The sequence below is a fragment of the Ovis canadensis genome, chromosome 13 (assembly GCF_042477335.2).
Source record: "Ovis canadensis isolate MfBH-ARS-UI-01 breed Bighorn chromosome 13, ARS-UI_OviCan_v2, whole genome shotgun sequence".
Taxonomy (NCBI): Eukaryota; Metazoa; Chordata; class Mammalia; order Artiodactyla; family Bovidae; genus Ovis; species Ovis canadensis.
In genome coordinates, this window is record NC_091257.1 from 65,814,564 (window position 1) to 65,841,286 (window position 26,723).

General features: G+C 39.5%; 1 protein-coding gene across 1 annotated transcript in view; it reads right to left on the reverse strand.

The window, feature by feature from the left end:
- The window catches only part of HAO1 (hydroxyacid oxidase 1), a 63,147-nt gene extending 57,930 nt beyond the window's left edge, over positions 1-5,217 (reverse strand). Inside the window, exon 1 of the mRNA XM_069548044.1 lies at positions 4,937-5,217. Within this exon, the coding sequence (XP_069404145.1) occupies positions 4,937-5,073 (137 nt within the window). The 5' untranslated portion in view covers positions 5,074-5,217. The remainder of the gene's footprint in view (positions 1-4,936) is intronic.
- Positions 5,218-26,723: the final 21,506 nt, after the last annotated feature.

Consider the following 26,723-nt stretch of genomic DNA (forward strand, 5'->3'; position numbering starts at 1 on the left):
CAAGATTTTTCATTAATACAGTGAAGTGTGATTTAGTAACAGAGTCACCAAAATAAATGGAACCTCCCAAGACTTAATTGAAGCCTACTTCCTCCAGCGGAAGAAGAAATTCTGCCTTAATGTTGCTTTGAGGAATAGCTAAGGGTCTGTAATATAATCCTTCCTCACATAATAAAGTAAAAACATCCAACCCCTGCAAAACATAATAAAGAAGTTTAACGGTGATTTCTCTGCAATTCCTTTGAACAACATAATTGTCTTGATTTTCTGTCACACCACATGCTCTGCTGCTGGAAGTCTTTTCTTCCCAACTGACCCTCACAGCATGATTCTTTGATCTCCATTCAGAATGGGGAGATGCAGAAACCTTGAAGAGAATTTTTACTACCAGTCATCTCTAAGTGTATTATTAGAATGAGAGAAAAAGATTTAATAGCAGCCGTTGGCATGCTGGCCTTGGAAGGCATTAATATTTACTTAAAGCTGAGAAAACAATGGAAGCTTTTATGAAGAGCACACACAGAGCTGCAGGGCATTAGCTGTGTGTGTGTTTGTGTGTCAGAAGGAACATTTTCAGATATCCCGTTCCCCTTGAATCAGGCAAGGCTCAACCCTTTCCTCTACAGGCAGCAATTTCATGCTTGTCCACAAGGTGGCAAAGTCACTTTAATAACTGTGTTCTTGCTCCCCACACATATAATTTCCTGCCCTGAGGATGACATTACAGAGGCATCAACCAACAGCACAAAATGCAATTCCTAGACCAAATTAGATGAGATCAATGGCGTGGAAAATGTATGCTTTCTAAAAAGTCCTTCACATTTTGAAATGTTCCAAAGAGCGATTACAACTTAACCTTGTCAGGTAATTCCAATAGTTCTGCAAGCCCCACCCAATCTCATCCCCAATTTAAGTTATTTTTTCACAGTCTTACATAAAACTAGCTTACTACAACCTTAGACTCTGCTTTTATGGGACTTCCACTTTGGAAAAAAAAAAAACATGAAGATTGACAAAACAATTGAACCAGCTAAATAATAAGCATTTTTCAAAGGTTTCTTAAATGAAGTGGTGCAAAAGTGGAAATCATTTTAACATCCAACAAGGGCCTCAATTTTATGTTATCATAAATCGGGTCCCCAAGAGGAAGTACGTTGATGAAGGAAGAAACCCACTCATCACCCAGCTTTGAAGTTCTGTGCTGTTACTGAATCCCACCAACTCAACACAGTGAATTAATGATTTACAAGTATTGTAAGATAATCATGTCTTCCCAAATGGTTCGGTGGAAAAGAATTTGCCTGCCAGTGCAGGAGACTTGGATTCAATCCTTGGGTCAGAAAGATCCCCTGGAGGAGGAAATGGCAACCCACTCCAATATTCTTCCTTGGAAAATTCCATGGACAGAGGCGCCTAGTGGGCTAAAGTCCATGGAGTCACAAAAGAGTGCAACACAACTTAGCAACTAAGCAATAAAAATGATGATCATATTGCATCTTACTTTCTCCACATGAATTACTTATTCTAAGCATTAAAAATGCATGACATATATATACATACATAAATTGTGTATATGTATACATAAAATATACTACACGTTTTAAAATCTTATTTGTTACCATTTATTTCTCAATATTGAGAGATCTTTAAAACATTTAACTGGAATATTGATACTTCTGAGACACTTGGTAAAGGAAGAAGGAATTTAAGTCAGAAGAAAACACAGCCGGGTAAATACTATATTTAAACATTCAAGCCATTTTCGGAGTGCCTCCATGTGTAGATAAGTTTCAGAAGGCCTGTGAATCTCCTGAAATATGCGTGTGTGTGTGTGTGTGTGTGTGTGCTTGTGTTTGTAGTTTGTCACACATGTCTGGATTAAAAAACCACAGCTTTGAGGTCCAAAGTGGGGTGAGTGAGAGATTTCCAGGGGAGAGGGAGGGAGATGAAGAGAAGAGGAGGGAGAAGAAATGATGAAGAGGGAGAGAAGGATGAGAAGGTGATGGAGCTGATATGAGATCTCTTGCCATGTGACTTTTCAAAAAATGAGACAATTAACTGCTTTTTATAATGCAAGAGAAAAATCAGCTTCCTTACCTGTGGTGCCAAGTAGCTGAATGATTCTGTGACATTTACACCTATGAGAACACTAACAATGCCCCTGGTGAATGTATATTGCTTTTCAAATACTTAAGAGAGGGAATGATGTCACTTTTGCCACCTCTTATTTGAGAAAATCCATGCAGTGGATTTTCAGTGTCACTAAGTGCATTAGGGACAATGAGCTTCCTTTACTAATATCACATGACTTATAAACACCCAAATCGGAGAATCATATTCCACCAGATAATTTCACAAGAAGCCACAAAATGTGTACAGACCATGGTTGAGAAAGATGATGCGTTTCTCACATTATAACCCTGGTTAATGTGTAAGAGAATCTAAGAACTATTCTTTTGAAAATTAACTCCAAACTTTCAGGCCACATGAAATCTAACAAGCTGACATTTTTCATCGTTCCTGTCATAATTGCAATAGGAAGCTCTGTTCTTTGGGTAGTTCTATTTGACTTTATTTGTCCTTTTTGGGGGGCGGGGTGGGGAGAAGCAGACACAATGTTATTACAGCCTCAGGTCTTACCCAAAAATATCTCCAAGCAACTGCTTTGTCACCTAACTGGTCTGTGTCCCCAGAACCTCAAAAGGTGGTTTTCAGAGCTGGGTGCAGAGATAAAAGGTGTCACTGTACATTCACACCTTTTGCTATACCCCTGGGCTAGGGAGGGTATCAATTTCACAACTGTCTTTAAAATACTCTGTCGTGTGTCACAGCGGGTTATCTGAGGTTTGCTTGGTTTCTCATCTTCATTTGGATTAGAATGAGAGCTTTCAGATTGATTGCCTTCATCCCATCAAGCCAAAGCCACCACCTGGCAGAACATCTATTTTACCTCCACGTGATCAGCTTTATGATACAGGGTAAGAACTGAAAGTTCATCCAGCAAGTTACACAACAAAAAAGGATTGGAGATGCTAGACAGGCAATGTGTGTTGTAATAAAAACTCCTCAGGTGGTTGATAATAATCCCCTATCCTCCAGAACATACCAAAAGTCTATTAGTATATTTTACCCTCCTTTAAAGCTGAACAAAAGAGAATGATCAAGGTTCATAGAAAAGGTGGCATTTAAAACTCCTTCTCATTGTCTGTGTTCTGTCCCTAAGTTACTCACTCAATACTTAGGCTGAGTAGGCTGGGAATACCCACTGCTGGGGATACCTGTGTAATTCACAGAATTTGTGAGGTGCTTTTCCAGGCCACACAGAAGTCACCACAGTCTTCTGTGTCTCACAAGTTTTCTAGAATTTCAAGGGTTGAAGAGGTGTCTGGTTTGCTACAGCCCTTTGCTCCATCTTGAAAATGTCCATTGGGCCAATTGATTTGGGTCCATTTTTCAACAGTTCAACCACCAGCATTATGGAGGCCAAAGGTCAATGTGCATCCCTTGAAATGTAAGCTCCACTGGACAAGAACTTTCTTCACCTGGCTCACTCTATCCTCAATATGTATCGAATCAAACCCACTGAGATACTTAATGTGTGAGGTAATTAACCAACCAGCACTCCTTAAAGGGTGAGGAAGGCTGTGCAAAAATGGACTAGGTGGTCCCTTGAGCATTGTGCCTTGAGGAATGCAGATGGACACCAACTCCATTATCCTCCCAAGGCCCTGAGATTTCCTTGGTTAAAATTACCTATTTGGGTTTAAGTGTTGCTTTCAGGAAACTACTAAAAGGCAAACCACATCACTTGTGAACAGAGCTGAGATGAGCCCAAGTAGAGGCAACTTCTGAGAGCAGAAAACATTGAAGGACCTGAAATACCCCATAGCAGTTGGATAAAATCATCAGAAGTTTAAGCAGCCCCACTCTTTGCCAACTTTTCCCTTGCCATGGCTCCCTAGCATTTAGTAAATCTCATTTGTGTCCCAGGAAAGATCTGAGACAAAGTCAAGGCTTGAAGGAGTTTGGGGAAGCCTCCCCTGCCTTTCACCCCACTCTCAGGCTCCTACACTGATTCGTAGGTGATTTGGTGCTGTTTGCTGGGAACCACTGTGGTTAGAATGATTTCATTTCTCCTAACAAACACATAGAAAAATGAGCTTGAGTGACTTTGCTCTAGGCTAAAGCAGAAATCAGAAATAAAGGCAGGTTCTTTCACCTGGACACTTTTTGCCTTTTTTGTTTATCAGCATCCATGATTGCCCACATTTACTGGCTTCTCTAAAGATGCATGAGCCTCATAGACTGTAGTGTACTGAGGACTCCCCTCCCCTGCTCCAGCAAATAAACCATTTCCTAACTGCATAAGCTGTGACATCCACCATCTTGGGCTTTGAAATATGAAAGTCAGTGGAAAACTAATTTGGGAAGAGAGATGAAGCTCTTTGGAGGAGAAAAGAAACCACAAAGTGAAAGATTAATGCCATATAGACAAACTTGAATCTAAAGTAAAAATTCAGAAAACAGTAATCAAAATGAATGATAATGGAAAACCAGCATGATGGGAACATTTGAGGCAACCATCTGATCTGGTTTGTCCAGATAAGACAGTTGTCTCCTGTTTAATACTAACAGTTTCCTACACCATAAATTAGACTGTCGGAGAAAAAGAGAATGGAATCATCAGAATTTATCACCATTTTTATACACAGTTAAATGAATTATCCACATAATTCCAAGTGAGGAAATTTAGGGTTAGCTATTTTCCAAGCAAGTTTAAAGCCTAATATTTCTCACAGCCCCATGAATTTCCCCTCTCTACTAAACATAATATCTAAACAAGTAAGTCCATACCATCATTATTAAAACCGAAATATTGTGCTTTGATAGAATATCTTTGTATAATTTTAAAACATGATTTTAAAAATATTCTTACCTGGAAAATGCTGCAATATTATCAGCCAAGGTTTCCTCATCATTTGCCCCAGATTTATAATAGTCATATATAGACTTCTGAAGTACAGATTTAGCATGTTGTTCATAATCACTGATGCAAACAAGCCGAGAGAACATTTTCCTGTGCTATTACAAACCCTGGGATGTTTTTCCCCCTGTGTTGCTTTCTACATTCTGACAATTCTGTTATTAGTTATTTATTAACAGAGTTTTTCCAAAGTTCAGATTTAGTTCTCTGTTGCTTACATTAATTAAGTGAGCAAACACATGCTTAGACTTTGAAATTTTATTTGCAGCTGTCTGCCAAAGAGCAGGTAGTACCTCTAAGCCTCAAGAAATTGGGTGAGGGGACAGCAAGAGGGGATTAGGTGTCTGTTACATTAAAAAGGCAGGAGAATGAGTAAAAATTAAGCACCTGGAGCAGTACTTGCCTAAGGCCGCTCTTGGCTCAATTCTGCCAAAGGCTGTTTCTTCCCCACTGCATGTGTCTTTGCTGTTTAACTGGTACCCAGAATTTGCTGCACACTCATTTCATTCCATATTTGGATCATGCACATACACAAAAAAGAGCTTATGAAATGAATGCGGCATATGTTACCAGAATGGGGACTCCTTCCAGGGCCTGAGAGTGGGCTGTTGTGTAACACTCAGAAATGAATTGTCTAAAGAGACACGTGTACTGACAAAGCAAAAGACTTTATTGGTAAGGGGTGCCTGAGCAGAGAGCAGCAGCGTAAGGGAACAGGAGAACTGCTCTGCTATGTGGTTTACAGTCTCAGGTTTAATGGTAATGGAGTTAGCTTTCCAGACAGTCTCTGGCTTTTGCTTGTACCCTTATTTGGTCTGACTCAGGATCCTTCCAGGATGGAAGGATGGCTTTCCCAGGTGGCTCAGTGGTAAAGAATCTGCTTGCAATGCATGAGACTTGAAGGAGACACAGGTTTGATCCCTGAGTTGGGTAGATCCCTGGAGAAGGAAATGGCAACCCATTCCAAAATTCTTGCCTGGAGAACTCTTTGGACAGAAGAAGCTGGCAGGCTACAGCTGTACAGGCTACAGACTACTCTTTGCAGTCACAAGGAATCAGACACAACTGAACAACAACAAGGGTACTTCCTTCTGTACTTGCAGATCTGAATTCCAGCAAGGTTTCTGGGAGTTTGGCAGGACATATTATGGATGGGCATCTCCTCCTTCTTGTTGGCCCCTTGTAGATTCTCCAGGTTGGTTTTCTGAAACAGCACCATTTTCCTTATCAGGACCTCTGACTGAGACAGCTCACGCATATCATTATTGTGCTTGGTCAAGGCGGTCAACAGTTCCTAGCACATCCAGTAAATGTAGGGTGTCTACACAACAATAAACCTGGCTGATTATAAACTTTTGGCTTTAACAAGAAACATTAAGGCCAAATTTACAGCTGATTCTTAGAGTCTTATCTTCCTCTGGAGAAGATGCAGGGAAGTGCCAGTCCTAAAGACCTTGCGATTTCAATCTAAAATTTCATTCAGTCATGGAAAAAACACCTGGGGAAGATTTGTATTAGTAAGACATGATTCAGAAACCAATGGCTTTGACATGAGTCAGATCTATTTTTCAATTTGGGAGGCCCCACTTAAAGTTACTCACCTGTGCCCAGCAGCTGAATTTCAGCTGCCAATACCTATAGGAGGTACTGAACTTGGAATCTGCTGCTCCATCCACATGTCATGCTAAAGCACTTTGGAATCAATGCCCCCTGGAGGGCTTAAATTGTGAACCCATGGACTGTAGCAAAGGAGTTGGTACATGAATACCAAATCCCTCAATCCTCTGGCATTTAACTCATAGATGTGTGTTCTATGAGTTGCACACTCATAGTTCTATGAGGTGCATGCTTCAGTTACCCACAGGTCTTAGTTGGTTGCTAACCCACCCTGGGTTACATGCCTTCCCCTCTAAATTCCCCAACCCTTTAATTTAATCAAAGAGCTTTATGTTGTTAGAATTAGCATTGAATTATACATAGATTTATCCCCGAAGTTCACAAATGCTTACTATGGCTTCAGTTCGGTATTTATTATATTATATAACTTATCAGTTTAGTTCAGTCGCTCAGTCATGTCCGACTCTTTGCGACCCCATGAATCGCAGCACACCAGGCCTCCCTGTCCATCACTGACTCCCAGAGTTGAACCAAATTCATGTCCATCTAGTCGGTGATGCCATCCAACCATCTCATCCTCTGTTGTCCCCTTCTCCTCCTGCCCCCAATCCCTCCCAGCATCAGGGCCTTTTCCAATGAGTCAACTCTTTGCATGAGGTGGCCAAAGTATTGGAGTTTCAGCTTCAGCATCAGTCCTTCCAATGAACACCCAGGACTGATCTCCTTTAGGATGGACTGGTTGGATCTCCTTGAAGTCCAAGGGACTCTTAAGAGTCTTCTCCAACACCACAGTTCAAAAGCATCAATTCTTCAGCACTCAGCTTTCTTCACAGTCCAACTCTCACATCCATACATAACCACTGAAAAACCATAGACTTGACTAGACAGACCTTTGTTGGCAAAGTAATGTCTCTGCTTTTTAATATGCTGTCTAGGTTGGTCATAGCTTTTCTTCCAAGGACTAAGCATCTTTTAATTTCATGGCTGCAATCACCATCTGCAGTGATTTAGCCCCCCCCCCAAAATAAAGTCTGACACTGTTTCCACTGTTTCCCCATCTATTTGCCATGAAGTGATGGGACTGGATGCCATGATCTTCGTTTACTGAATGTTGAGCTTTAAGCCAACTTTTTCACTCTCCTCTTTCACTTTCATCAAGAGGCTTTTGAGCTCCTCTTCACTTTCTGCCATAAGGGTGGTGTCATCTGCATATCTGAGGTTATTGATATTTCTTCCGGCAATCTTGATTCTAGCTTGTGCTTCCTCCAGCCCAGCGTTTCTCATGATCTACTCTATGTATAAGTTAAATAAGCAGGGTGACAATATATAGCCTTGACGTACTCCTTTTCCTTTTTGGAACCTGTCTGTTGTTCCACAGCCAGTTCTAACTGTTGCTTCCTGACCTGCATACAGGTTTCTCAAGAGGCAGGTCAGGTGGTCTGGTATTCCCATCCCTTTCAGAATTTTCCACAGTTTATTGTGATCCACACAGTCAAAGGCTTTGGTATAGTCAATAAAGCAGAAATAGATGTTTTTCTGGAACTCTCTTGCTTTTTCCATGATCCAGTGGATGTTGCCAATTTGATCTCTGGTTCCTCTGCCTTTTCTGAAACCAGCTTGAACATCTGGAAGTTCACGGTTCATGTATTGCTGAAGCCTGGCTTTGAGAATTTTGAGCACTATTTTAACATGCTGCTACTGCTAAGTCACTTCAGTCGTGTCCGACTCTGTGCGACCCTAGAGACCACAGCCAACCAGGCTCCCCCATCCCTGGGATTCTCCAGGTAAGAACACTGGAGTGGGTTGCCATTTCCTTCTCCAATGCATGAAAGTGAAAAGTGAAAGTGAAGTCGCTCAGTCATGTCTGACTCCTAGCGACCCCATGGACTGCAGCCTACCAGGCTCCTCCATCCATGGGATTTGCCAGGCAAGAGTAGTGGAGTGGGTTGCCATTGCCTTTTATATATAATTCCTTAGGTAGGAATTAATTTAATTTTAAAATAACTAACCAATTGTCTCACCATCATTTATTGACTAGCCCATCTCTCCATTCACTTAATAATATTCTTTAAGACAGAATTCATACTATGCATATAAACACTACCACCTAAAACTGTCCTTTTGATTAACAAAATCTAGCTTTATTCCACAATATTGCTACTGTTACACATGAAGATACCCCAAGGCTAATGATGAAAGAAGATGGATAATAAGGGCTGGAAATTATGCTCTCTGTAAGCAGTGTGCTGAAGGATAAGCCAGCAAGCTCCAGAATGCACTATTCTTAAAACACAGTTGTACTTGAAAACAGCCAGTGGCTAATAATGAGATGTCAGCTCTCTGATTTTAGAGATTAATAATCAGAACTGAAATACCCTTAAACGGTGTGAAAGTGAAAGTTAGTAGCACAGTCATGTCTGACTCTGCAACACCATGAACTGCAGCCTGTCCCACTGATTTCTCCAGGCAAGAGTACTGGAGTGGACTGCCATTTCCTTCTCCAGGGGATCTTCCCAACCCAGGCATCAAACCCAGGTCTCCTGAATTTAACAGGCAGATTCTTTACCAACTGAGCCACTAGGGCAACCCCTTAAACAATGTACTTTTATTTAAATTATAGTCTTATACTAGGAGGAAAAGCTGTGAATGTTTAAAACAACACAGTTTCTTCAAGCAGATAATTTGCACCAAACAAGGTTGATAGCTCAGTCTAAAATATGATGCTAAAAGAAAATCGCTGCACTTGGATGCACATCCTTGTCTTAGCAAGTGAGACAGAGATGCATATAGTCTTCCTACATGTGTTCAACTATTTATCTTATAAATGTTATAGATGAATATTAATAGCACGTTTCTTATAAATGAGTCCCAACAACTAAAGGCTGAAAGTCACATATCTATGTACATGTCAAATGAAAACCTCCTGTGAGCATATTTGAAAACTAGAAAGTTGTTGGTGCCGATGGCTTTTGGAAATTGATAAAATAAGAGAACGGTTTTGTGAGAAATATGTGTGGACACCATGCAAATTTATTTAAAGGAAATGAACTTGAGAAAGGAGTAGATTGAATGAATCTCCATCTCTCCTCTCTATTTTTGTGGATAGTGGTAATAGTCAGATTTTTTCAAAAGAATAGTGGCTCTTTTTTTTAAGAACTGTAAAATGCTTTTTTATATTTTATTACTTCAACTCTACTCAATATTGCTGGAAATATTCGTTGTGACAAGTAAAGGTAGTTGCCATTCACAAAGGATAGCATAGGAAGGGAAAAAAATGTTTAACTTCTATCTTATTACAAATGAGGGGGTTTGGCAGGAATGGCATTTCTTTCATCTGTTTAGGGACCAGTTGTAGTGAATAATTCAATGTGAGTTTTCAGGCCAACGTTTGTTTTAGTTGTGAGATTATTGATTCTTGGTTTTTAAAAATTTTAATGGAAATCATGCATTTATCCAACTTTAGGCTTTGTAAGTCTCTGATTTTCACTGTAAATACATCGGCTTAACATATCATATTGATATGCAATGTAATCATATAGTCTTATGCATAATATATTATCTTGATATATATTATTATGTTTAAGACTGCTGATCAAAAATTATAAATATGTTAGGATAAGGCAAAATTGGAGAACAATATTATTTATAAAAGATGATTTTTTGTGGTGGTCACTTCCTTAAAATATTGGTTCCAAGTGTAATGAGGAGAGATGGAAATAATAAATGAAGCCCCTTATTTTGTTTATCACCCAAACATTATTACTGACTATATTCTCCACTCTACATTTCATCCCTGTGGCTCATTTATTTTGTAAATGGAAGTTTGTACCTCTTGATTTCTTTCACCTGTTTCCCTCATCTGTTTCACCCCTCTCCCTTCTGGTAACCAATATTTATTCTTGGTATCTATGACCCTTTGTTTTACGTTTGTTCCTTGTTTTGCATTTCAGTTTTCACATGTCCCAAGTTAAAGCGTAGTTCTTTTTAGATCCATCCATGTTGTTGCAAATGGCAACATTTCACTATTTTTATGGCTGAGTAATTGTGTGCATATATTCCATCTTCTTTACCATTTTATCCATTGGTAGATTAAGCCCATATCTTGCCTGTTGTAAATAATGCTGCAGTGAACATAGATGTGCATGTATCTTTTCAAATCTGCATTTTCATTCTCTTCAGATAAGTACCCACAGTGGCATTGCTGGCTGTCATGGTAGTTTCATTTTTAATTTTATGAGAAAGTTCCATTTACTGGGCTAAGTTGATTAAGTCATGTCTGACTCTTTGCAACCCTATGGACTGTAGCTCACTAAGCTTCTCTGTCTATGGGATTCTCCTGGCAAGAATACAGGAGTGGGTTGCTGTGGCCTCCTCCAGGGGATCTTCCTGACCCAGGAATCAAACCTGCATCTCTGAAGTCTCCTGCATTGGCAGGAAGGCCCTTTACCACTAGTGCCACCTGGGAAGCATAGGAAACTTCCACACTGTTTTCCAATTTACATTCTCATCAGCAGGGCATGAGCGTTCCCTTTTCTCCACATTCTCACAAACAATTGTTATTTATTGTCTTTTTGACAAAAACCATCCTGACAAGTGTGTAGAGAGATATCTTATTTTGGTTTTGATTTGCATTTCCTTGACGATTAGTGATGTAAAGTATCTTTTCATGTGCCTGTTAGCCATCTGTACATCAGCTTTGAGAAAAAAAGTTTTTTAGATCTTCTGCCCCTTTTTTAGTAGAGTTGTTTGGGAAGATTTGTGTGTGTGTGTTTAAATGTAAGAGTTATTTGTGCATTTTGGAAATCAAGCTCCTTTTCAGATATGTCATTTGCATATACCTTCTCCCATTCAATGAGTGACCTTTTTATTTATGTGATACTTTTCCTTGCTGTACAAAAGCTTTTTAGTTTGATGTACTTTCTTTTTTAATATAAATTTATTTATTTTAATAGGAGGTTAATTACAATATTGTATCGGTTTTGCCGTACATCAACATGAATTTGTTTATTTTTACTTTTGTTCTCCTTGCTTGAGGAGACATAGCCAAGAAAACATTGCTAAGACTTACGTCAGGGAGTATACTGACTATATTTTCTTCTAGAAATTTTATGATTTCAAGTCTTACATGAAGTCTTCAATCTATTTTGAGGATTTTTTTTAATATGAGAAAGTAGTCCAGTTTGATTCTTTTGCATACAGATATTCGGATTTCCCCACATCAGTTACTGAAGAAGTTGCTTTTCTTCTTTGTATATTCCTGCCTCTTCTGTTGTAAATTCAGTTCAGTTCAGTTCAGTCGCTCATTTGTGTCCGACTTTTTGCGACCCCATGAATCTCAGCACACCAGGCCTCCCTGTTCATCACCAACTCCCGGAGTTCACTCAGACTCACGTCCATCGAGTCCGTGATGCCATCCAGCCATCTCATCCTCTGTCGTCCCCTTCTCCTCCTGCCCCCAATCCCTCCCAGCATCAGAGCCTTTTCCAATGAGTCAACTCTTCGCGTGAGGTGGCCAAAGTACTGGAGCTTCAGCTTTAGCATCATTCCTTCCAAAGAAATCCCAGGGCTGATCTCCTTCAGAATGGACTGGTTGGATCTCCTTGCAGTCCAAGGGACTCTCAAGAGTCTTCTCCAACACCACAGTTCAGAAGCATCAATTCTTTGGTGCTCAGCTTTCTTCACAGTCCAACTCTCACATCTATACACGACCACTGAAAAACCATCGCCTTGACTAGATGGACCTTTGTTGGCAAAGTAATGTCTCTGCTTTTCAATATGCTATCTAGGTTGGTCATAGCTTTTCTTCCAGGAGTAAGTGTCTTTTTATTTCATGGCTGCAATCACCATCTGCAGTGATTTTGGAGCCCAAAAAAATAAAGTCTGACACTGTTTCCACTGTTTCCCCATCTATTTCCCATGAAGTGATGGGACTGGATGCCATGATCTTCGTTTTCTGAGTGTTGAGCTTTAAGCCAACTTTTTCACTCTCCTCTTTCACTTTCATCAAGAGGCTTTTTAGTTCCTCTTCACTTTCTGCCATAAGGGTGGTGTCATCTGCATATCTGAGGTTACTGATATTTCTCCCAGCAATTTTGATTCCAGCTTATGCTTCTTCCAGTCCAGCATTTCTCATGATGTACTCTGCATAGAAGTTAAATAAGCAGGGTGACAATATACAGCCTTGACGAACTCCTTTTCCTTTTTGGAACCAGTCTGTTGTTCCACATCCACTTCTAACTGTTGCTTCCTGACCTGCATACAGGTTTCTCAAGAGGCAGGTCAGGTAGTCTGGTATTCCCATCCCTTTCAGAATTTTCCACAGTTTATTGTGATCCACACAGTCAAAGGCTTTGGTATAGTCAATAAAGCAGAAATAGATGTTTTTCTGGAACTCTCTTGTTTTTTTGATGATCCAGTGGATGTCGCCAAGTTGATCTCTGGTTCCTCTGCCTTTTCTAAAACCAGCTTGAACATCTGGAAGTTCACGGTTCATGTATTGCTGAAGCCTGTCTTGGAGAATTTTGAGCATTACTTTACTAGCTTATGAGATGAGTGTTATTGTACGATAGTTTGAGCATTCTTTGGCATTACCTTTCTTTGGGATTGGAATGAAAACTGACCTTTTCCATTCCTGTGGCCACTGTTGTAGATTAGTTGACCAAATTAATGTGGATTCATTTCTGAGCTCTCTGTTCTCTTCCATCGACCTATATGTCCTATTTATGCCAGTACTGTCATTTTGAGATTGCATCCAAGTACTGCATTTCGGACTCTTTTGTTGACCATGATGGCTACTCCATTTCTTCTGAGGGACTCCTGCCCGCAGTAGCAGATATAATGGTCATCTGAGTTAAATTCACCCATTCCAGTCCATTTTAGTTCACTGATTCCTAGAATGTCGACATTCACCCTTGCCATCTCCTGTTTGACTGCTTCCAATTTGCCTTGATTCATGGACCTGACATTCCAGGTTCCTATGCAGTATTGCTCTTTACAGCATCGGATCTTGCTTCTATTACCAGTCACATCCACAACTGGGTATTGTTTTTGCTTTGGCTCCATCCCTTCATTCTTTCTGTATTTATTTCTCTGGGGAAACAGTGGAAACAGTGTCAGACTTTATTTTTGGGGGCTCCAGAATCACTGCAGATGGTGACTGCAGCCATAAAATTAAAAGACACTTACTCCTTGGAAGAAAAGTTATGACCAACCTAGATACCATATTCAAAAGCAGAGACATTACTTTGCCAACTAAGGTTCATCTAGTCAAGGCGATGGTTTTTCCAGTAGTCATGTATGGATGTGAGAGTTGGACTGTGAAGAAGGCTGAGCGCCAAATAATTGATGCTTTTGAACGGTGGTGTCGGAGAAGACCCTTGAGAGTCCCTTGGACTGCAAGGAGATCCAACCAGTCCATTCTGAAGGAGATCAGCCCTGGGATTTCTTTGGAAGGAATGATGCTAAAGCTGAAACTCCAGTACTTTGGCCACCTCATGTGAAGAGTTGACTCATTGGAAAAAACTCTGATGCTGGGAGGGATTGGGGGCAGGAGGAGAAGGGGACGACCGAGGATGAGATGGCTGGATGGCATCACGGACTCGATGGACGTGAGTCTGAGTGAACTCTGGGAGATGGTGATGAACAGGGAGGCCTGGCGTGCTGGGATTCATGGGATTGCAAAGAGTCGGACATGACTGAGTGACTGAACTGAACTGAACTGAACTGATGCCAGTACTATACTGTTTTGATGACTCTAGCTTTGTGTGTCCTTAGTTTCTCAGTCATGTCTAACTCTTTGAGACCCCATGGACTGTACTGCAGCAGACGCCTCTGTCCATGGGGATTCTCCAGGAAAGAATACTAGAGTGGATTGCCATGCCCTCCTCCAGGGGATCTTCCCAATCCAGGGATTGAACCCAGGTCTCCCACATTGCAGGTGGATTCTTTACCGTCTGAGGCACCAAGGAAGCCAAAGAATACTGGAATGGGTAGCCTATCCCTTCTCCAGGCGATCTTCCCAACCCAGGAATCAAACCAGGATCTCCTGGATTGAAGCCAGATTCTTTACCAGCTGAGCTACCAGGGAAGCCCATCACACTGTTTTAATGTCTCTCACTTTGAAGTATGGTTTGAAATCAGGAAGCATAATACCCCCAGATATGTTCTTATTTCTCAAAATCATTTTGGCTATTTGCAGTCTTTTGTACTTTCATACACAAAGCTAGAATTATTTGTTCTAGCTCTGAGAAAAATGCCATTGGTATTTTGATAAGAATTGCACTGAATCTGGACATTACTTTGGCTAGTATAATCATTTTTAATAATATAAATTCTTCCAATCCATGAAAACAGCATGTAATTTCATCTGTTCATGTCATCTTCATTTTCCTTCATCAGAGTGTCATAGTTTTCTGAGTACAGGTCTTTTACCATCTTAGTTACATTTATTCCTAGGTATTTTATTATTTATTTTGCTATGATTGTAAATGAAATTGTCTTCTTTATTTCTTTTACTGATAGTTTGTTTCTAGTTTATTGTAACAGATTTCTCTATATAAATTTTGTGTTGTGCAACTTTACCAAATTCACTGATGAGTTTTAGTAGCTTTTTGATGATATCTTTAGGATTTTCTATGTATAGTATTGTGTTATCTGCAAACAGTGACAGTTTTACTTCCTTCCCAACTTAGATTTCTTTTATTTCTTTTTCTTGTCTAATTGCTGTGGTTAGGACTGCCAATATCAGGCTGAATAAAAGTGGTGAGTGTGGGCATCCTTGTTTTGTTCCTGATCTTAAAGGAAATAATTCCAGCTCTCATAGTTGAGCATGGTGTTAGCAGTGGGCTTGTCATATATGGGTTTTATTATGTTGAGATATGTTCTTTCTATGGGCTTCCCTGGTGGCTCAGTGGTAAAGAATCCACCTGCTATTGCAGGAGATGTGGGTCTAATCCCTGGGTCTGGAAGATCCCCTGGAGAAGGAAATGGCAACCCACTCCAGTATTCTTGCCTGGAAAATCCCATGGACAGAGGAGCCTGGCAAGCTACAATCCACGGGATCTCAAAAGAGTCAATCACAATGACTAAACAACACGTTCACTCTATATCCATTTTGCTGAGAGTCTTTGTCATAATTGGATGTCAAATTTTGTCCAAAGTTTTTCCACATCTATTGAGATGATCATATGATTTTTGTTATTCAATTTGTTAATGTAGTGTATCATGTGGTTTGATTTTCAGACATTGAATCATTCTCGCATCCCTAAGATAAATCCACGGTATATGATCCTTTTAATGTATTGTTGAATTTGGCTTGCTAATGTTTTGTTAAGGTTTTTTCCATATACATTTATTAATGATATTTACCTGTAATTTTCTTTTTTGTGTGATGTCTTTGGCTTAGGTATCAGGGTGATATTGGCCTCAGAATTGTATTTCTAGGAATTTAGCCATTTCTTCAGGTTTCCATTTTATCGGTGTATAATTTTTTGTAGCAATCTCATGATTTTTTATTTCTGTGTTGTTTGCAACTTTTCCTTTTTCGTTTCTGATTTTATTCTATTGGTTCATCTGTCTTATTTTTCTTGATGATTCTGGCTAAACATGGCAAGACAGAAAGCGACAGGATTCTGAGCCTGGCTTCTGAGGCTTGCAAAGCGACCTTACCAACTCCAAAGGACCTTACCCCCCCGCCAAATGCTTTCATATAATTCAGCATAACCCTTTATTCTATCAATATTTAAGGTTTTTTTTAACATTTGGGATATGTTTCACTAACATCCAAACATAGCTTCTTATTGACCCAGAACTCAGTTCATTGGAATGCCCAGGAAAGGATTTAATAAGGTAATAAGATATTATATATACACATATTCACACATATGCTACATAGGTACATATAATATTTTGTATTTATACAGATATATGAAATTATAATTAACTTACAATTAAGTGTAATTTAATACAAAGCCTAATGAATAGAGATTATTAGAATTCATTGAGATTCATCTCACTGAGTACAATTCCAGAAGCATTCACTAAAATATTTGTTCTGGCCATTTTGTTTTTTTCTCTACAAATTTTTTGGGATGAAGATAGGGGTGTGTATGTTGTACATGTTTTGTAATTCTGATACTGCTGATTGAAAAAAATCCCATAAGAAAATTCTGTTTTGGGTCTTACCAACTGAAATATTCCAATCTATTCAAACACTATCAATGAGGGCAGGACAGAAACTATTGATATGAGAATATTCATAGTGCCTAACTATACTTTCTGATGCCACAGGAGTAGAATAATTGATTCCTCTCCAGTTTCCTTATAAACTACTATTTTAAACCTGCTGCTGCTGCTGCTGCTGCTAAGTCACTTCAGTCATGTCCGACTCTGTGTGACCCCATAGACGGCAGCCCACCAGGCTCCCCCGTCCCTGGGATTCTCCAGGCAAGAACACTGGAGTGGGCTGCCGTTTCCTTTTCCAATGCATAAAAGTGAAAAGTGAAAGTGAAGTCGCTGAGTCGTGTCCAACTCTCAGCGACCCCATGGACTGACTGCAGCCTACCAGGCTCCTCCGTCCATGGAAGTTTCCAGGCAAGAGTACTGGAGTGGAGTGCCACTGCCTTCTCCTAGATGCCCCCAAACTGGAGAACTTCATAGTTTCTTAGACTAGAGAAAATATGTAAACCACTGAACCAGTCACTCTGCTTACTGAAATCGCAACAGAAGAAACCTTCTTCTCTGTACAATACATTCTGATTCTGAACCCCAGCACCCAGGTGGACATTACCCCTCACTGTTGAGGCACAGTAGTACTGATGCAATTTTTGACCTGAGAGCTCTTGTCTCTTAATGAACTTTTCTGGCAATTGTCAGACTCAAAGAAAGTCTCTTTCAGCCTATTAAAGGAGACTTTTACTATCCCAGCTCTCTCCCCAATAGAACAGAATGTTCTCCAGGTTCTATGCGTGCTACGTACTCAGTCACTCAGTTGTGTCTGACTCTTTGCGACATAGACTACAGCCTTCCAGGCTCCTGCCCATGGAATTCTCCAGGCAAGAATACTGGAGTGGGTTGCCATTTCCTCCTCCAGGGGATTTTCCTGACCCAGCGATTGAACCACCATCTCCTGTGTCTCCTGCATTGGCAGGAAGATTATTTACCACTGCACCACCTGCGTTACCTCCTGCGAATAACCTCTTTAAAATCAGGAAAACAAAGGCTGTTTTCAGTTTCTGTGCAGCACCTGAGTGAATTCTACCAGCCAGCTCATTACAGAAAATGAAAGCAGATGATTTTTCAGGTGTTCAGTTGTTTACATCTCTGTCAAGCCCCAGTGATGGGCAGCCCCTTGAGTGAGAAGACAAATCACAATAGATTTTTAATGGCCAGGCTTCTCTCTAAGTTAGAATGAAATAATGTTGTAATGAAACCTTGTAGTCCTTTTCTTTTCTAAGCCATGCTTTACCCACTTTGAACTAACTCCTAAAAGTTGAACATGTGTGTTTAAGAAGCTAATTGTTTGTAGGCCTTGTCTGACAGTGGAGAAGGCAACGGCAACCCACTCTAGTACTCTTGCCTGGAAAATCCCAAGGACAGAGGAGCCTGGTAGGCTACAGTCCATGTGGTCTCAAAGAGTTGGACAGGACTGAGTGACTTCATTTTCACTTTTCATATTCATGCATTGGAGAAGGAAATGGCAACCCACTCCAGTATTCTTGCCTGGAGAATCCCAGGGACAGAGGAGCCTGGTGCCCTGCTGTCTATGGGGTCACACAGAGTCGGACACAACTGAAGCGACTTGGCGGCAGCAGCAGCAGCTTATCTGACAGAGAGAAAAATAGCAAAAAAAAAAAAAGGGGGGGGGGAATTGTTGAAATAAACACGATGAATTTGCATCAGACTGACAACTGAAGAAATCCATCTTAACCTTCACATCAATTGGCTTCAAAACTGTCCCCTTTGAGTTCTCAGATCACTTCTGAAAATAATAATAAATTACCCTCTGATGTTTTTCCACAAGTCCTCAGCACATCCTCTCTACATTTGTATTCTCTTAGTACCCACATTCATCTTTTTATTTCAGTTAGAGAATATTGGGATCCTGGCCAGCTTGATAATCCTCAGGATTTTTAACTTAATAGGGTTTTTCAGAAATCATGTGGATATGGATCATACAAATTAGTCTGCCCCTTCAACTTTCAATACCAGAAAAGTGTCTGTTAAAGAGATTTCAATATTGATAGACATCAACATTTTCCCCAAAGGAGAGGGCATCCTTTTCAATGTTCAGGAAACAATTTTTCAAAGGATAGCCGGATTCAAAAGGCACAGGAAATATAAAATGATGCACTTAAAATTATGGTGATGTGAGCATTGTGGCCAGTATTTCTTAGCAGAAATAGAATGTTTTTTGTTTGTTTGTTTGTGTTTTAATTTTCAGGTCTGGAGTCACTACCTACCACTCCAAAAATCAGTGTCTGATAATATTAAATAATTCCTGCCGACAAAGGATATATAAGCTTTCAAAGTGTTTGGATACATACAAAAAGAGCAGTACCTGGAACTCAAGTTCAACTAAAGAGACACAAAATCTATTTAGTAATCTGCCTTTTTACATTTCCCATGATGGGAACACTCACAGAAAGGCAGCAGATTCTAAAGTCAATTCCCAAAGTGGGTTCCATGGATCACTAATAGATATACCTTGATAGAAATATATGTGGAAAAAATATGTGCTTCAATGAAAAATTATCAGTGCCTAGATGACAATTTTCCAGGTTATCTGATCATAGTCTCTCACTGTCCTTGAACTATTTTTCAACTATATAGTAGTAAACATCTGAAGGAAATGTAAAATTATTCTTGACTACAGATAAGCAAATTCAGTCCTGTCCATAGAAAATCAATAAACTTCCCTTTTCATCGTGTAGAAACACCAGTATTATTTCCATTACTTCCATTTGCACCTTCACGCTCCTTACTGTGTCCTCACATGAAAGAAAGAGAAAATGGAACTTATTCTGGTATCTCTTCATCTTATACAGACAACCTATCTGCAGCACCATCTATGAGACTGGTGCTCCACCCTTATGACTTCGTCTAATCTTATCACCTTAAAGGCTTTATCTCCAAATACATTTAGGGTTATGGGTTCAACATAAGAGTTTTAGGGGGACACAATTAATCCGTCCATTTTTGTTGTTTAATCTCTGCATTTGACTCTTTATGACCCCATGGACTGCAGCATGCCAGGCTTCCCTGTCCTTCACTATCTCCCAGAGTTTGTTCAAATTCATGTCCATTGAGTCAGTGATGCTATCTAACCATTTCATCCTCTGCCACCCTCTGCTTCTAACAGCTCAGTTCAATTCAGTCACTCAGTCATGTCCTATTCTTTGTGACCCCATGGTCTGCAGCACACCAGGCTTCCCTGTCCATCACCAACCCCTAGAGCTTGCTCAAACTCATGTCCATCCTACCAGTAGCTTAATCTAGAAATTTCATCTTTCATATATCATTCACCCAGGTGCTCAGACCAAAACCTAGGAAACATTACTAATTATTCTCTTTTCCTTTGACCTCCACATCCAACCCAGTAGCAATTCCTGTTGACTTGCTTATAAGTTATATCCCAATTCTCATCACTAGTCAACACCTGTATTTCAATTTCTGTGGTCAAAGTCACAATTCTCACTCACTTGAACTGGTGATCACAAGATGAACTTTAAAACTTAAGTCAGATCATGTCTCTCCTTTGTTTTCAACCATTCAATGACTTTTCATCACACTTTTAATAACATCTTTACTTCTTACCAGGTGGCCTTTCAAAATGTTACATAATAAGCCCTTCCCATCACATACACTCTATGCTTTGTCTACAACAATTCTCCCCTTATTTTTGCTTGAAGGTATCAAACTTATTCTGGTTTCAGAGACTTTATAATTGTTCTTTCTTCTCCAAGAAACTCTTATCTTCTAGATTTTTCTATAGCTTGGTTCTTATTCAAAAAACAGTTCAAATGGCACTTTGTCAGAAAGGGCTCCTTTGACAGCCCTCCTGCATCCTCCTTCCCTAACCCTGCCTCTTATCTTACTTTATTTTCTTCGTGTCACTCATGAAAATCTGAAATTAAATCTTTCACCATTTTTTAAAAAGTATTGGTATAATGTAAACTCCTTGAAGTAACATGTTCAACTCTCTTTTTCATGCTGAATCTCCAATGTTCAGAGCTGAGTGTGTCTAATAGTAGCAGTTCCCAACCTTTTTGGCACCAGGGACCAGTTTCATGGAAGACAGTTTTTCCATGGACTAGAAACAGGGCAAAGGTTTTGGGATGACTCAAGCATATTATATTTATTGTGCACTTTGTTTATAATCCAATGCTGCTGCTGATCTGACAAGAGGTACTGCTCCACAGCCCAGAGGTTGGAGATCCTTTCCTTATGAGTTGCTGTGGTAGGGTCAATAACTTCCTCCCTCCTCCAATAAAATGTGGAATAAAGGTGTCCACATTTTATTCTCTGGAACCTGTGAATATATTACTTCAAACAGCAAAAGGACTTCACAAATGTGGTTAAATTAAGGATCTTAAAAAAGAGGAGATAATTTTCAATTATCTGGGCAAGTTCTAAATGTAATCATAAAGGAATTTTTGAGAAGTTAAGAGAGGAGAAAGTGGTATGGTGAAGACAAAAGTAGAGATCAGAGTTATATGTTCAGATCAGTCACTCAGTCTTGTCCAACTCTTTGCCACCCCTTGGACTATACAGTCCATGGAATTCTCCAGGCCAGAATACTGGAAAGGGCAGCCTTTCTCTTCTCCAGGGGACCTTCCCAACCTAGGGATCAAACCCAGTTCTCCCATATTGAAGGCAGATTCTTTACCAGCTGAGCCACAAGGGAAGCCCCAAGATACTTAAGTGGGTAGCCTATCTCTTTTCCAGCAGATCTTCCCAACCCAGGAATCAAACCAGGGTTCCCTGAATTGCAGCTGGATTCTTTACCAACTGAGCTGTCAGGGAAGCCCTTTCCATCATCAACTCCCAGAGCTTGCTCAAATTCGAGTCCATTGAGTTGGTGATGCCATTCAGCTAGCTTATCCTCTGTTGTCCCCTTCTCCTCCTGCCTTCAATCTTTCCAAGCACAGGGTCTTTTCCGAGTCCATTCTTCTCATCAGGTGGCCAAAGTAGTGGAGCTTCAACTTCAGTATCAGTCATTCCAATGAATATTCAGGACTGATTTCCGTTAGGATTGACTGGTTGAATCTCCTTGCAATCCAAGGGACTCACAAGAGTATTCTCCAATACAACAGTTCTAAAGCATCAATTCTTCAGTGCTCAGCTTTCTTTATGGTCTAGCTCCCACATTCATATCTGACTACTGGAAAGACCATAGCTTTGACGAGATGGACCTTTGTGGGCAAAACAATGTCTCTGCTTTTTAATACGCTGTCTCAATTTGTCACAGCTTTTCTTCCAAGGAGCAAGCGTCTTTTAATTTCATGGTTCCAGTCACCATCTGCAGTGATTTTGGAGCCCAAGAAAATAAAATCTGTCATTGTTTGCATTGTTTCCCCATCTATTTGCCATGAAGTGATGGGACCAGATGCCATGATCTTTGGCCAGGAGCCAATTAATGCTGGCAAATTCTTGAAGTTGGATGAAGCAAGCAAAGAGATTCTCTCCTGAAATCTCCAGATGGAAACAGTCCTGCATCTTGATGTCAGCCCCATGGGACCCATTTTGAGTTTCTGATCTCCGAAACTGTAAGAGAATATGTTTGTATTGTTTTAAGCTCACACAATTTTAGGAATTTGTTACAGCAGTAATAGGAAACTAACATAGATGGATTTAACAGATATTTCCTTAATGAATAAATTACTTAAAGAGGCAGTACAATCAATGAGAACACAAGGTATAAAATAAGATTTCTTGAGTTCGAATCTAACCTGTTAGATTAATAAGATGTATATACAAAGCACTAGATATAATCACTCAGTAAATGCCAGTTATTTAATTATCATTGTAGTTTTAGTCCAAAGATAAGTCCTAGCCTTGTATTCCTTCCCCATGGTTGTATATTAAAATCACTCAAAGAGGTTTAAAATACTCATGGATATCTCCCAAAGACAGGATCAGCTACCTGATGCACAGAGCCCCTTACTGATAAATTATTAAGAACTTTTAAATAGCGACAGTGTAGCATTTAAATCAAGCTTTTGTCCCTTCTAAGTATGGGTCCCTGTACCACTGCACAAGTTGCATCCCCATGCAACCTACCTCATGCAAAGATTCTGAAAATTGATCTAGGGTGGTGTTCTAGATTATTATCCATAATATTATCCATAATAGTTAAAGCCATAGTTGAGAACCTGTGATATAGTACAACAATGTCATGTCCAATGCTGGCTCTCCAGAGCATCCCTAAAACAGCCTATTGTTAAGACAAAGCCAAGGTTATCACCCACTGTGGTCAGGCAGAGAGGCAAGGACTGCCTCACCAGTACAAAGACATCTGGAAAGGGAGATGCAAAATTGCGGTATTGGTTGAAATTTGAAAATCTCCTTTAAAGTTTTTTCTTTTGCTTGTTTGTTTTGTTTTTCCCACAAAAGAGGGAAGACTTGGTTAGGACTAGCTAAGAATCAGGAAACAAGAGTTTAGGATCAGTAAACACAGTAAGCCAAAAAGACTTGTAAACTACATTTGATACCCTCTAGTGACAAGTCGGAGAAGGCAATGGCACCCCACTCCAGTACTCTTGCCTGGAAAATCCCATGGATGGAGGAGCCTGGTAGGCTGCAGTCCATGGGGTTGCTGAGAGTTGGACGTGACTCAGTGACTTCACTTTCATTTTTCACTTTCATGCATTGGAGAAGGAAATGGCAACCCACTCCAGTGTTCTTGCTTGGAGAATCTCAGGGACGGCGGAGCCTGGTGGGCTGCCGTCTATGGGGTCACACAGAGTCAGACACAACTGAAGCAACTTAGCAGTGACAAGTGTGATGGAGCTTTTAGAATGTTTCTGGAAATAACCTATTATAAAGTTACATGTAAATTTTAAAAGTTCTGGGCAAGTATTTCTAGGTAAAGTTAAATTGAGGAAACAACAGAATAATACTATAATGTTAATATAGACAATAAGTTGTGCAGACAGTCTGGATTCTCCCCTAGAAGTGTTAAATCATTGGCACAGCATCATACAAGTAGGCTAGAAACTGAGTCAGGCTAGAAATTGTGTCAAGCTGAAAACTGAAGTTTCTAATTGTGAAAATAATACTTATACCACCTCACAGGCTGGTTCTACAGAACAATGGGATGTATAGCCACCTAACTAAAACCTCTCAAGGTACTCTCAGAATTTACACAAAACATATTTTCAAGATAGGTATTAAACTTGCAGAAAATTGTAAGAGTAAAATATAATTGGATTTTATAACAGAAAAACTCAAAGTATTAATTTTTTATCCTTAAAAAGATAATGGTTTCAAATCTAAAGGTAAATTATGAGAACAATTTTTAGGATTTTAAAATCCTTATCCCACGTATGTAATATATCCGTGAATCTTCTACTTAAGTTTGTTTCCAAGAAGAGTTGGTTCAGGAATCAGATTTGAAAAGGCTTCACAAATTATTATTTCATGACTGTTACTGTAAATTGAAACATATCTCAGTATTTTGGTCCGAGTGTTTTCCTTTTTTTCCAATGATGCAACAATGTATGTTTTAGAAACTTTTACCAGAAATTCCCATCTTTCTGGTTTCATTGAGTTATATCAAGAGTCTACTGAATTTTACCTAAACTAGGTGACTGTTTTTTCTGAAAAATCTGCCCATATTTTTGAAAACTTTCATGATAAATTCTAATTTCCTGATTGTATTAGCTATTTTTCCAAAAAGAACTATGATGCTTTTTTTAATGGACAGACTGTGTTCTTTTTTTTTTTTTTTTAATTTTAGTTTTTTATTTTTTAAATTTTAAAATCTTTAATTCTTACATGCATTCCCAAACATTAACCCCCCTCCCACCTCCCTCCCCAGAACATCATTCTGGGTCATCCCCATGCACCAGCCCCAAGCATGCTGCATCCTGCGTCAGACATAGACTGGCGATTCAATTCACATGATAGTATACATGTTAGAATGGCATTCTCCCAAATCATCCCACCCTCTCCCTCTCCCTCTGAGTCCAAAAGTCCGTTATACACATCTGTGTCTCTTTCCCTGTCTTGCATACAGGGTCGTCATTGCCATCTTCCTAAATTCCATATATATGTGTTAGTATACTGTATTGGTGTTTTTCTTTCTGGCTTACTTCACTCTGTATAATCGGCTCCAGTTTCATCCATCTCATCAGAACTGATTCAAATGAATTCTTTTTAACGGCTGAGTAATACTCCATTGTGTATATGTACCACAGCTTTCTTACCACTTCACACCAGTCAGACTGTGTTCTTGAGTTGCCAAAGGTATAATGCTAAGAGAAATATAACCCTCTGAAGAGAGTTTTACATATAAAATTAAATTCCATATGGAAAAGCAAACAAACATTATCAGCCATTGCACATGTTCTGTTGGGAACTTATAGTGGTGCTGTGGAAGGAAGGAAAAGGAAAATTCTTCCTAGCTGAGCAGCAGGTGTGAGATTTTCTTTTTCTACACCCACAAGGCTCATTTACTTCCAAGCAAACAGGAAACACTGACTGGAATTACTATCACTAACTTGGGAACTCACTGTAACATCTTTCACTCAGCTGTGAAATTTCCTATAAGTAATGTTGGTGAAAGAACAATAATTGTTTTGTTTCTAATTTTAGGCTGAAGACACAAAGTGTTGACAGAGACAAAATAGAAATAGGGAGAGAGATGATAGTCAAAAAATATGGTCCAAAGAAGCAACAAATTTTATTGGATGAATTTATTGTTATTTCTTTGTAATGTGACAGGGATGATATATTAATGTATGAGTATTTGATGTTTCCCCTGAGGAGGCAATAGCATAGCTGTCTCTCATTTCTTCCTTTGTCCTTCTTCTACCCCATAGACTTTATTACATTTATTCAGAGCAGTCATAGAGGGGGCAAAAAAAAAAAATTCAAGATAAAAAGTTTTTAAAAGAAAAAGATGAGGTTTGTTTACAAAAGCAGGGGGAAATGGGACAAGAAAGAAAGAGGGGTAAATCAAGAGCTTATGCAGAAAGAGTCTAGGGTAATATTTGTATGGAAAAGAAGGGACCATGAAAATGAGGTGGAGGTTGAAGGGTAGCCCATGCACCTACATATGAGAGGGTAGAAGAAGAAAAGATAGGAGGTGGAGCTTTGGAGAAATGTTACCGTGGAATGAATTGAACTCTCCTTAGTACTTAGTATTTTCTTTTAGATCTTCTAGAATAAACACACACACACACACACAAAAAAAAGATGTCCTTTTCAACATAGGGGACTAGAAAGCAAAAGTAGGAAGTCAAGAGATACCCAGAATAATAGGCAAGATTGGCCTGGGAGTACAAAATGAATCAGGGCCAAGGCTAACAGAGTTTTGCCAAGAGAATGCACTGGTCATAGCAAACACTCTCTCAGCACATGGACATCACCAGATGGTCAGTACCAAAATCAGACTGATTATATTCTTTGCAGCCAAAGATGGAGAAGCTTTATACAGTCAGAAAAAACAAGACTGGCCGTTGACTGGGGCTCAGATCATGAACTCCTTATTGCCAAATTCAGAGTTAAATTGAAAGAAGCAGGGAAAACCACTAGATCATTCAGTTATGACCTAAATCAAATTCCTTACAATTACATAGTGGAAGTGACAAATAGATTCAAGGGATTAGATTTGATAGACAGAGTACCTGAAGAACTGTAAACGGACATTCAGAACATTGTACAGGAGGCGGTGATTAAGAACATGCCCAAGAAAAAGAAATCCAAGAAGGCAAAATGGTTGTCTAATGAGGCCTTACAAATGGCTGAGAAAAGAAGAGAAGCTAAAAGCAAAGGAGAAAAGAAAAGATATACCCATTTGAATTCAGAGTTCCAAAGAATATAAAGGAGACATAAGAAAGCCTTCCTAAGTGATCAGTGAAAGAAATAGAGAAAAATAATAGAATGGGAAAGACTAGAGAAC